The following is a 12,875-nucleotide window of genomic DNA, read 5'->3' on the forward strand; positions in this document are numbered from 1 at the left end:
GAACAAGGATCCTTATAAATGGAAAAAATATACAGTTAAAAATATATTGTAGCAAGTTTTCCTGAATTCATACTTGGGGAGAACTTGAATCAAAATAATAGTCTTATTGTAATACTTTAACCACTATAATACCGTCGAAGTTTTAATCGTTGAAGAATGTACTGTTCACAGCTTTACTAAACATTAAGGTAAAAAAAACTCTTTAGTAGGCGTGGCTTCATGCGGCCGGGGAGGAACTAAACATGGCAGCCCCCGTGTGAAAGTCACGTTACTGCAATCCTTTAGGTTTAGGCCGTCATATTTGTGTATGTTTATGTTGTTTATAATGTACAATTAAGGTACATTTCAGGTATATACACATTTATAGCATTTTAGTTAAATAAGGGACGATAGGGCTTCCTCTCCAAACATTTGTTAGGCCGACTCACTCAGCTGGCAAGTTAACCTTTTAGCCAACGTTCAGATCAATTATGGAGCCTGAAATGCAAATCCGGAATGTAAGTCAAATGTTCATCGTTAAAGTACATTTCCTTGGAAAATGGTGTACATGAAGACCCCAAAACTTGTTTCAGTGTTTCATTTTGTATTGACTATGAAAGCTTCTATTCTGAAATGTATAGCTTCGGGATTTCCTGCTGGTGTACAATCGCATGACCGAAACCTGTTTCCAACGATGCTCTAGCAATTTTAACTACAGAAATCTGACAATGGTCGAGGTAAGTGATGTGAAAAATTTCAGTCTGCAAGTGTGTATTGAATATTTACAATACACCTTTTGATTGCACAGCTGTTTTGATTTGTTGTCCTGTGTTTAGGACCGTTGTGTGGACAACTGCGCTGGGAAGCTGATTCGCGCTAACAATCGTCTGATGGGCACCTATGTGCAGTTGATGCCAAAAATGGTTCAGAAACGCATGGATGAGATGCAGAGCAAGGTTGCAGAGGCAGAAGCAGCAGCAGCCGCAGCAGCAGCCGCAGCAGCAGGGTCGGTCACCGAAGCTCCAAACACCACAGAATTCTCCATAGACCAAACCTCACCACTGCCTCCACCTGCTTACCCGTCTCCAGTCGATACGGATACAGGACCCCTGCATGTACTCACTGGACCCGTGCTTGATTCAGGTCCTACGTCCCTGGTGGAGGCGACACAAAGCCACATGGCCCTTCCTGTACCAATCATACCAGCCCCAGCAGAAGCGTTTATTCCAACACCTTTTGATAACGTGGGGATTAAACCTGCTTCAACGTTTATTCCACCATCTTTTGATAACGTGGGGGTTGGACCAGTGTCTACGGTAGTTTCCCCCATGCCAGGACCCTCTGTCAGCAGCATACATGATACACCTCTTCCTGTAGCCCATATCACCCCACCGGTAGTACCTGCTCCATCTGTACCGACCCCAGCCAGACCAGAGAGCCTCGCAGCGGACGTGTCAACAATATCTAAAGCCTAGTGGTTGTGGAGAGAACCGTGGCGCTCCTCTCCTCTGCCAGGCCGGAAGGATGGCTCAGTCTTCAAAGATGTCGACCAACCTCTTTTTAACATCAACAACCACAACTACAGCTTGGTTGTTATTATCCACACATAATCCCATACTGGGCGTCCAGAGAGTCATAGTGACGCACTAATAAGATATTATAGATAATAATTGTGTATTAGCAAAAAATATGCCTTTCCCTTTTCTTTTTTTTTAGCGTTGTGATAATGGATGTCATAGTAAAGTTAACTAATGACCGATAAACAAAGTCACATGTGATATTGTTTGCATATATGTCACTGGCTGAAAATGAAGAGTAAGCATCAACAATATAAGTTAAATAAAGGCCATTGTATTAGTGGAAAGGATGATAACTTCAGGTTCTGGTGGTAAAAGATTGATATGTGTTTAACGCACACACTTGTTGTTTGTCTCATTGTGGATAATGTGGAATCCCATCTTACTCCAATTATTTCTTTGTCAATGCTGTTTTCTTAATTAAAAGAAGCCATCTGAAATGCTAGTGTGCCCATTTTTTCTTTTTTTAAACTAGGGATGGAACTCGAGTGCTTGATATTGTTGTTTAAATAGAAATTACAATCCATTCTTTTTCCCGGTATCAATACCATTCATAAAGGGTTCTGCTATAAGTTGTGTGTTTGTTTAGCCATTTATCCAGATCTATGACGAAGGCATCTGGAACATTATGCCCATTCATGGTGGCTGTCGAGCACGGGGGAGGAGCTAAGAAGGAGCAAATATTGTAAACCTCCATTCTGAATGCAAAATAAAGAAGCTTGTCGTTTGTCAAAGCTAAATATAATTATTTTGCCATTGGCATTTTCCAATGTTACAAAGGTAAATGCTTTAATAATTACAATAAATTATTAATTCATAATATTGTGTCAAGTATTTGTGTGTGTGTGTATGTGTGACTTGTCTGTGTTTGAATGAATACAATGCCAACCTCTTAATTTCCCTCCCAATTACTATGATTAGATATTGCAAGTATACACGGACCATAATAACGATATGTGTGGTGGACATTTCGCACAATTTTACGATGATGTTGACATATTTTTTTGATGTAGTTCAAACGCTGTCCTATAGGGGGCACTAATGTCTTGTTTAAGAGGGACACTATAGATCCATGAGCCACATCGCTCTCAAGTTGACGCGTCAAGCAGTGGAAGTGGGGCGTTGACATTCTATTCCTTGAGTTTACAGAGAATATCGGGCCGCGGGACAACCTGGAAAAGTACACCGTTATCGTCTTCCAACTTTGCTTTCCACGTTTTTGTAAGAACATCACTTGTAAGTAAGCAACTGTGTTTTGTCAGAAGTATTTAACGTTTTTTTATTCATTGTAGTTGAACGAAAGTTATATGAGAGATTTTTTCCAAGATATGCGTTGCCTTCGCAAAACAGGAAAACAAGACGAAATGCTAAATAAATGGTATATTTGATTACATTCGGATTTAATAATTCAAGGATGTAATGGTTCATAATTTTCACGAAAAATCGTGAACAAAAGTTGGCTAACCTAAAGTTTTCGCAGTAAAGACCGCCTCCCCCCCCCCCCCCCCCCCCCCTCTCTCTCTCTCTCTCTCTCTCTCTCTCTCTCTCTCTCTCTCTCTCTCTCTCTCTCTCTCTCTCTCTCTCTCTCTCAGTCTCTCAGCCTCTCAGTCCCTCAGTGTCTTTCTCTCTGGATCAGTCTCTCTCACACACACACACACACACACACACACACACACACACACACACACACACACACACACACACACACACACACACACACACACACACACACAAAGACGCAAGCACACACACACACACACACACACACACACACACACACAACACACACACACACACACACACACACACACACACACACACACACACACACACACACACACACACACACACACACACACACACTCATAGACTTCTGGCACCCTGCAAGACCCTTAGCTCAGCTCTAAAATATCTCACATGATGACATCACATATGGGGACTCCTATAGTGGCAAAGAGACGCCATTAGAATAAAATATCTCTGTTTATTTGCTCCTTGTTTAGATACCTATTACCAGGGAACCAGTGGATTGTGTACTGCTACTGGCTGCTATGGATGACATCTTCACACAATGTCGCGAGGGAAACTCTGTGGCTGTGCGCCTGTGGTTGGACAACACAGAGAATGACCTAAATTTGGGGTAAGCTGGTCCAGATGTTGTTCTTTAATAGATGGTGGTTGTGAATACATGAATGAAATCATCAGAAATGTTGGTTAGGTGAATTAGTGTGGTCATGGTTTGGGGGTGGGGGTGTAATATAGCATAGGACCGAGTTCAACATCTTCTGAACTGAACGGTTCACGGGAGTGGATAACTTAGGTCTCCTTTTTTACGTGTGTGTGTGCGTGCGTGCGTGCGTGCGTGCGTGCGTGCGTGCGTGCGTGCGTGCGTGCGTGCGTGCGTGCGTGCGTGCGTGCGTGCGTGCGTGCGTGCGTGTGTGTCTCTCATACTGGATCTCTGCCTTCTTATCCACGGCATTCAGACTTTACTTTCTTTCCTTCTACTTCCTATGCCGTTTTCTCTCGGGCTGAAATCATTTCCATAAATAGAATTGAGTTCATGGCTGCCACTGTGTTTATGAATGATGGTGCAGGAGGTTAGTTTGACAGGACGCTGGTGATGGATGAGGGGTCAACATAGGGAAGTTAAGACAGAGACACTTAAGGAAGTTTTTGTCTCAACAGAAACATTAAATACGTATTTATATTTGATTGAATATCCTTGATATAAATGTATCCTCCTCTACAAAATGACTGAACCATGGGTCCTGTCCTTCCAATGTCTTGGTTCTATCCTATAGGTCTATCCGAGATAGGTCTGGATTTTATCCTGTGTTCTATTCTAGCTAGGACTGGGTTGTATCCTAACCAGGACTGGGTTTTATCCTAGTTAGGTGATTGTTATATCCTAGCTAGGCCTGGGTTCTATTTTAGCTAGACCTGGTTGCTATACTAACTAGACCTAGGTTCTGCACTAGCTAATCCTGGGACCTCTCCTAACTAGGCCTGGTTTCTATACTAGCTAGGTCTATATCTAATCAGAAAATCTGAGTTGTTTTCTCGCCAGGCCAGGGTTCTATCCTAGGGTTCTGTGCCTGGGTTCTATCCTAGCTATGCCTAGATTACCCCCTAGCTAGGACTGCATTCTCTCTTAGCTTAACCAAGGTTCTATTTGACCTAGGCCTGGGTTCTATCCTAAATAGCCCAGGGTTTCATCCTAACTAGCCAGGGTTATATCCTGGCCTGGCCATAGTATGATCCTAGCTAGCCTTGTGTTATATTCTAGATAGGCCTGGGTTCTTATCCTGGGGTTCTATCCTAGCTAGGCCTGGGTTCTATCCTAGGGTTCTATCCTAGCTATGCCTGGGTTCTATCCTACCTAGGCTTGGCTTCTTATCCTAGGGTTCTATCCTAGCTAGGCCTGGGTTATGTCCTAGTTAAACTGGGGTTCTATCCTAGTTAGGTTGGGGTTCTATTCTAGATGGGCATTGGTTTGCTTTTAATGATTAAATATCAGACATCTATTTATAAATAGGCCACGATAAAACAATATGGTTCCTTTTTTGGAACAAATGTTAGGAATCTCCAACTAGGGCCAGCAGGACAAAAATACATGCCATTCCAGAAGTCTCCAAAGAGCTGTGAATATGAGAGAGGGGGGGAGGGAAAGAGAGGATGAGTAAGAGTAAGAGAGAGAGAATGCGTGGCTAGAGATTCCACACAGTGTATTTTCACCTCCCATTCCTCGACCCCCTTTCTCCCTACTTTTTATAGAACACAGTACGAGTCAAAGGGGCAAAAACGCTCACAAACTGTCTGCTTACATCAAAGAAATATCTGTGATTTAAAGGTTACTCTAACATGAGTAAGTATGCATGTATTACATTTTCAGACCGGAAACGCACGCACGCACGCACACACACACACACACACACACACACACACACACACACACACACACGCGTCGCACTACACACACACACAGACACACACAAACACACACACATGCACACGTACAGGCACGCACAGATCAGGAGGTCCCCCATCTTATTCCCGTTGAGACTTGTAGACAAACAGTGTTTAGTTTGTGGTCTGGCAGCTGCCAACTAACTGTGGCGTAGGGAGGTGTGTGTGTGTGTGGGGGGGGGGGGGGGGATGCTTCTGGGTTGATGGGCTGGTCATGGTGTAGTGTGAATGCTGTGTCCCCCCCTCATTGGCAGACTTACATTCAGAGACTATAAGCTCAGGTTTGGCCGGCAGTAGTATGGGTGTAGTTGGAGGGGACAGCTATGGTAAGTATGTGTAAATATAGACTGGCAAGTAGGTGTGTGTTCGTGTGCCTGTGTGTGTGTGTGTGTGTGTGTGTGTGTGTGTGTGTGTGTGTGTGTGTGTGTGTGTGTGTGTGTGTGTGTGTGTGTGTGTGTGTGTGTGTGTGTGTGTGTGTGTGTGTGTATGTGTGTGTATTTTTCTCTCTCTGTATTTGCGTACGAGAGAGTGTGTGTGTGTGTGTGTGTGTGTGTGTGTGTGTGTGTGTGTGTGTGTGTGTGTGTGTGTGTGTGTGTGTGTGTGTGTGTGTGTGTGTGTGTGTGTGTGTGTGCATTAGCAAAGAGCAGTGGTTTGTATCTTGTCTCCCCCTGTCCGTCCGAAAGTAGCCCCGCTTATACACTAGGTTTATGTGTGTGTTTGTGTGGGTGTGTGTGTGTACGTGTGTGTATGTTGGATCTGAGGTCAATTTAGTTAATCTGATAACAGTGTGTGTGTGTGTGTGTGTGTGTGTGTGTGTGTGTGTGTGTGTGTGTGTGTGTGTGTGTGTGTGTGTGTGTGTGTGTGTGTGTGTGTGTGTGTGTGTGTGTGTGTGTGAAGGGACCACCACGGCTTCAGCCCCCTGCACTGGGCATGCCGGGAGGGGAGGGGCCCGTTGGTGGACATGCTCATCATGAGGGGGGCCCGCATCAACGTGATGAACCGCGGCGACGACACGCCCCTGCACCTCGCCGCCAGCCACGGACACAGAGACATCGTGGCTAAGGTACACACACACATACATGCATATACATACGCATATACACCCTGACACACACATCGGTTTGCTGTCATGCACGCAGACATGCACACGCACACACACAAACACACACGCACACTCACAAAGTACATTGATTGTTATTTTTCAGCTGATTCAGTGCAAAGCGGACCCGAATGCCGCCAACGAACATGGAAACACACCTCTCCACTACGCCTGTTTCTGGGGACAAGACCAGGTGGCTGAGGTAGGACTGCAGGCACCCGACAGGTCTTCATGATAGCACCCTCATCTACCTTCACTCAAGTACTGCATTACAACCAACAGCCACTTAGCCTAGCTAGTAACTATTGGTTTTGTGTGATGAAATTTGATTGATGAGATTATTGGGGGGTTGCAGGTATTTCATATTGGATATATACTTTCACATTTTTTCATGTGATTTAAGACAATGTGATTCAGATACATTCAGCATCAATCAAATGAATCAGTGAATGTGATTCCCTCCCTGTTCTCAGGATCTAGTGACATGTGACGCCCAGGTGTGTGTATGTAACAGGTACGGCCAGACGCCTCTGGATAAAGCCAAGCCTCACCTGCAGCAGCTGCTACAAGGTCAGGAGTCATTCTAAGAGCCTTATTATTATCATTCAGTAGCGTTGGATGGAAATGTCTGCTGAATGTCCAAATATAAACAACTGTCAGATGCTTCGTATAAACGCATCTTCTAAGAAGTGTGACGACGACATACCTCAGTTTGTCACTTTGAAAAACATGTACATGAAATATCTTTTACTTTGTTTACAGAACGATATTCGTTTATTTAATTCTGTTTATTTCTCGCCTCTGATGATCCTAGAAAGGGCAGAGAAACAAGGCCAGAGCCTGACCAAAGTTCCTTACAGGGAAACCTTCTGGAAGGGAACCATGCGCACACGCCCGCGTACGTATTAGAGAACATGACATAGTCAAATACAAACAACTAAGTTCAAGTCTTGGTTTTGGTTTCACCGCCGTTGTCATGTTGTTGTCCTCTCTGTTAGGTAATGGCACTCTGAACAAGCAGGCCGGTGTGGACTTCAAGCAGCTGTCTCTTCTAGCCAAGATCAATGAGAACCAGTCCGGAGAGGTCAGTCAAGTTAACTTCATAAGTACAGCCCTTAATCAAAGTAACAGTCTCAAAGGACTTCACAGGCCCTCAGACGACAGAGGGCCGTCGTTGATCGGCATACATACATACATAACACCATAATCCAGTATTGACAGAAAGGTTGCTTGGATAAGTCTTTTTCTCACACTAAAAGAGAGTTTTTTTTGTTAGACACTCAATGTGATGTTTAAAGGACAAATTTTCTTCTAAGAAGAAACCAAGATATTTGTAGACTGGAACTCGTTCAATTACTCTCTTTCTAGTGTAACAATCTGACAAACATTTTCTGTTTTCCTTAATTTTGAGAAGCATATATTTTTAGTTTTGTCAGAGTTTAGTACAAGTCTCAATTTGTGGAGATTCTCCTGAATAGTATTAAAGGCAGATTGCAGTTTTTCTGTGGCACTTGCCAAGGATGAGGCAGAGCAATAAAAACGGTGTCATCCGCATAAAAAGGACACTTTTTGCTTTTGTTACATTGTGACACAAGTCACCTATTTAAATAGTAAATAAAATGGGACCCAAAAATGGACCCCTGGGGGACACCATTTTGTATAAGTAAGGTGTTTTAGGACACACCATCAACCTGAACACTTTGTAGTAGGCCCCTGAAGTAGTTGGCAAACCATTTGACAGCTTTTAAAGACATTCCAATATCCACCAACCTCTGAGACAGGACAGATTGTTCAACCGTGTCAAACGCCTTTGACAGATCCAAGAATAGTTCAGCATAATATTCTTTCGAATCAATTGCACATATGAAATCATTTAACACTTTCATAGTGGCAGTGACAGTGCTGTGTTGTTTTTTACGAAAACCTGACTGCAAATCATTTAATATGTTATTTGTTGGTAAATAATCTTTCAACTGGACACTTATAAGCCCTTCTAAAACCTTGGCTAAAACTGATAGTTTAGATATTGACCTATAATTATTTGGATTGATCGGTCTCCACCCTTTAATGACATATGCAGATTCCCATACACCAGGTACTACTGCAGTTTAAATTGTCAGGTTGAAAATGTGTGTCAAAGGTTCTGCAATATGTTCAGCAGCAATTTTTAGTATGGATTTTAATTATGGATCCAACCAATCAGGACCTGAGGATTTCTTGGCATTTAACTTTATAAGAGCATAATTTAGCTCCTGTGTTGTAATAGGGACAAGATCAAAATTGAAAGGTGCATTATTCCTAGACCAAGGGTAATCCTCTTGTCTTATATGCTGGTGCATGCTCAAACAACAAACCAGAAGATATAAAGTGCTGGTTCAGGGAATCTAGCATACCTTTCTTGTCTGTAATATTTTTTTCATTAAACTTCAGTGTATTTGGCAGCACATTATCCCTAGTTCCTTGGGACAGTGATTTTATAACTTTCCAATATTTAGAAGGGTTATGGAAACTATCACATATTCATTGACATAAAAATCTGATTTAGCTTTACGTATTTGAGATATATATTTGTTCCTAAGGTGTCTACAATGTTGCCAGTCTGAGCTATTCTTAGATTTCTTTACAGTTGCCCAAGCAAGATCACGCTCATGGATTAGATCAGACAATTGCTCTGAAAACCACGGATTATCACAGCCTTTAATCTTATGTTTCCTAAAAGGAGCATGCTTGTTTATTATCCACAAATAATGATTTAAAATATTGCAATGCTAACTCGGTCTGCTCTCATGCTGATATTGATGGTGATCAATCCCGCTCATCTCCCTACCCTGTCTGTTGCTGCTGTAGTTGTGGCAAGGACGCTGGCAGGGAGAAGAGATCGTAGTCAAGGTGTTGAATGTCAGAGATTGGACCACCAGGAAAAGCCGGGATTTCAACGAGGAGCACCCTAAACTTCGGTAACTAGTTTAGGGGACAAAAAAACAGTTCAGATAACGCTAACGATTCGATTTGTGACCCTTGATTTCTTATGAATCGTCAATGTACTTTATTGAGATGTATTGTCTCCTTACCTCTGAGACGTAACTATATTAGACTTCGTAATTATTAGGAAATATTATTTTTGTCTTATTTTGTGATTCATATATCTATCTGCACTCTGCCTGGTGGTTTTCTTGGGAACTTGCAGTGACATTCCAAGCCCTGCACTTGGAATGTTTATGTATTTACTCTGATTGTGATTGTATCTTGAACAGCCTCAATTATAAGTGGCTTGACTCAATGTTAATGCAATGTAATGACCACCAGACTGTAGTTTGCCGGAAGCTGCCTTTCTCAAGCTGCCTTACATTGATTGGCTGTAATTAATCCTAATCTCTTGTCTCTCTCTCTCTCTCTCTTGGTAGAATCTTCTCTCATCCAAATATCTTGCCGGTTCTTGGCGCCTGTCAGGCCCCTCCCTCCCCCCATCCCATAATAATCAGCCACTACATGCCCTACGGGTCACTCTACAACATCCTGCACCAGGGAACGAGTAAGAAAGCTTTTTGCAATTGGATACTTCAAGGGAGGACCCCATGTTTGCCTGTAGAGTTCCTTCTCTATTCCTGATAGGAGACCGGGGCTAGTTTGGTTATGGTCTTGTCGGCTAAATAAAAGTAAATACATGGCCTGAGGCTACGGCCCTCCCTCTCCGCCTCCCTTACTCATTTTCTCTCCTGTCTCCCCACCTTGTTTACCGTGTGAACTTCACTCCCCCCTCTCGCGCCTCCCTCCCTCTCTTATCTAAACGTGTCCTGCATCTTCCCTGTCCCCTCTTCCCCTCTCTCCCCTCTCATATCTCTCCTACCTCTCCTCTCTCCTCCTATCCTGCGTCTCCTCTCTCCTCCTATCCTACGCCTCCTCTCTCCGCCCACCCTGCCTCTTTCCCCCTCTCCCGTTCTCCTCTTGGTGTCCATGGCGACGGCAGCACTGGTGGTGGACCAGACGCAGGCGCTGAAGTTTGCCTGGGACATCGCCAGCGGCATGGCCTTCCTGCACACGCTGGAGCCAATGGTGGCGCGGCTCCACCTCAACAGCAAGCACGTCATGGTAGCACACACACACACTGGCACACGTGCACGCACACACAAATACACTCACATATGCACACACACACACACACACACACACACACACACACACACACACACACACACACACACACACACACACACACACACACACACACACACACACACACACACACACACACACAAGCACAGCATAACCATATAATCATCTTCTCCACCCCAGTCAAATGCTTGGTCATCGTTGAATGGCTCTTTAAATCATCTCTGGCTTTTATTTTGGCCAATAATTCCTCTACAGATTGACGAAGACATGACGGCCAGAGTCAGCATGGCCGACGCCAAGCTCTCTTTCCAGTGTCCCGGTCGCAGCTACTCCCCCGCCTGGCTGGCCCCCGAAGGTACACACCTTGTCTTGTGTCCTGTGCCTATTTATAAGTTAGCTATCCCCCCCTGCATGCTCCCTGGCTTCTTCTTGCCTAGTTTACATTTATTTATGTAATGCTGAGTAAACACTAAAGGCCAATCAATTCTGTGGTGAATGGACACCGTAGGTACGCAAAGGGGCTCTTAAGTCACATGACCGCAGAGGCTACCTTCACAGGTCATGCACACCCACCCTCACACTCTCCAAGTCAACGCATTGGTCTCCTCTGCTACGTGTGTTCGAGGGTTAATTCTAGATAGAACAGTTGAGGAGGTTCCCATATATTTTCAGCTGTGCGACTCATCATCCTCACGTCATGAAAGACCACCAGATGGCACTGAATAGGGACTTTTTAGCCGACTATGCTCGGACAACACAGGAGTACATTGAACCGTATCTAGTTTCTTCACTATGTCTTGACCTTTAACCCCCCCTCTAACCCCCAGCCCTTCAGAAGAGGCCGGAGGACATCAACAGGCGCTCAGCAGACATGTGGAGCTTTGCCGTGCTGCTCTGGGAGCTCGTCACCAGGGAGGTGCCCTTCGCAGATCTGTCCCAGATGGAGATAGGCATGAAGGTGTGTGTGTGTGTGCGTATGTATGAGGGAGAGAGATAGTGTGTTTGAAATATATACTATAGAAACACACATTTAAAACTCAAAGATATGTGCATGCGTTTGTGTTTGTCTGCGTCCGCGTCTAAATGGGCTAGATGGGGTCACTCACTGTAAGCTTTACATCGACCGCATGCACTCTTTCCACAGGTGTCCCTGGAGGGTTTGCGGCCCACCATCCCCCCGGGGATCTCCCCCCACGTGTGTAAGCTGATGAGGCTGTGCATGAACGAGGACCCGGCCAAGAGACCCAAGTTCGACATGATCGTGCCCATCCTGGAGAAGATGCAAGACAAGTGATGAGCCACGCCGCCGAGTGTGATGCTAGTGAACAGGTCCCCCCCCGCCCTCCTCCACGCCCATCCAGGTTTGAATTGGATGGAGTCCACTTTAGTTAAGTTAAGTTGATATTCAATTAGACCTGAATAAACGGACGATTATAATGCATAGACGTGACAGCAGCAAACCCTGAGAGAGCACTGCAAATCAAACAGGATAGGATAACATGAGGAATAAAAAGTGAAATGGCTGTAGTATGGGTACTTCATATATGCACATAACACGACCAATCCCGTGGTGAACCCAATTCTGATATTGACTCACGCTGTTGGTGATATTGAATAAGATATTTGTATTAAATTATATATTTTTGTCTAACTAAACGACAGGAAAGCACATGTTCATGGAGGTCGGGGAGTGATGCACAACAGCAGTTTTTTCTTGCAGCTATTTTTCTACCAAACCAATTTCTGTGTATGTTTCAGCTTCACTCAAATAATGTATCTGCTTATGGTAGTGTAAATCATGTAACTCACTACTTAAGTCACTGCTATGGCGACCCCAAGGGCATGCCATGCCTCTGCAGCATTTTGCCACGTTCATAATGAAATTAAATGTACTGTCAAAATGTATTTTCAAGCCTGCCCAAGTGTCAGAATGTCAAAATACACACAAGTATTAAAATTTGTATATTTATGACAATGCACTGTTTTGACTCATTTGTGTGGTAATTTGAAATCGAGTTTACTGTCTTTGTCAGTGGATTTTTATTGGCACATAATTTCCGGTTTGGAACCACGTTGAAGTTAGTTTAAGGATGGATATTCGAGAAGTAGGCTACATGTAAAGCCCTGCTTTTTTTTTTTTA

General features: G+C 44.0%; 3 protein-coding genes across 4 annotated transcripts in view; all 3 read left to right on the top strand.

Moving 5' to 3' along the window:
* The window catches only part of LOC130385249 (glutamate receptor 4), a 1,260,456-nt gene that overhangs the window by 435,152 nt on the left and 812,429 nt on the right, over window positions 1-12,875 (top strand). The window lies entirely within an intron of this gene.
* On the top strand, window positions 208-2,292 carry timm10b (translocase of inner mitochondrial membrane 10 homolog B (yeast)). Its single transcript, XM_056593763.1, has 3 exons — window positions 208-497; window positions 621-716; window positions 816-2,292. Exons 1-3 carry the CDS (start codon window positions 471-473, stop codon window positions 1,452-1,454), a joined length of 762 nt encoding a protein of 253 aa, XP_056449738.1. The 5' UTR covers window positions 208-470; the 3' UTR covers window positions 1,455-2,292.
* Window positions 2,671-12,846, top strand: ilk (integrin-linked kinase). Its single transcript, XM_056593711.1, has 13 exons — window positions 2,671-2,792; window positions 3,560-3,696; window positions 6,420-6,585; window positions 6,728-6,823; window positions 7,095-7,191; window positions 7,436-7,519; window positions 7,620-7,705; window positions 9,469-9,578; window positions 10,026-10,153; window positions 10,589-10,710; window positions 10,990-11,089; window positions 11,562-11,692; window positions 11,879-12,846. The coding sequence occupies exons 2-13, from the start codon at window positions 3,608-3,610 to the stop codon at window positions 12,026-12,028; spliced, it is 1,359 nt and encodes a 452-aa protein (XP_056449686.1). The 5' UTR covers window positions 2,671-2,792; window positions 3,560-3,607; the 3' UTR covers window positions 12,029-12,846.

The sequence above is a fragment of the Gadus chalcogrammus genome, chromosome 7, assembly GCF_026213295.1.
Source record: "Gadus chalcogrammus isolate NIFS_2021 chromosome 7, NIFS_Gcha_1.0, whole genome shotgun sequence".
NCBI lineage: Eukaryota > Metazoa > Chordata > Actinopteri > Gadiformes > Gadidae > Gadus > Gadus chalcogrammus.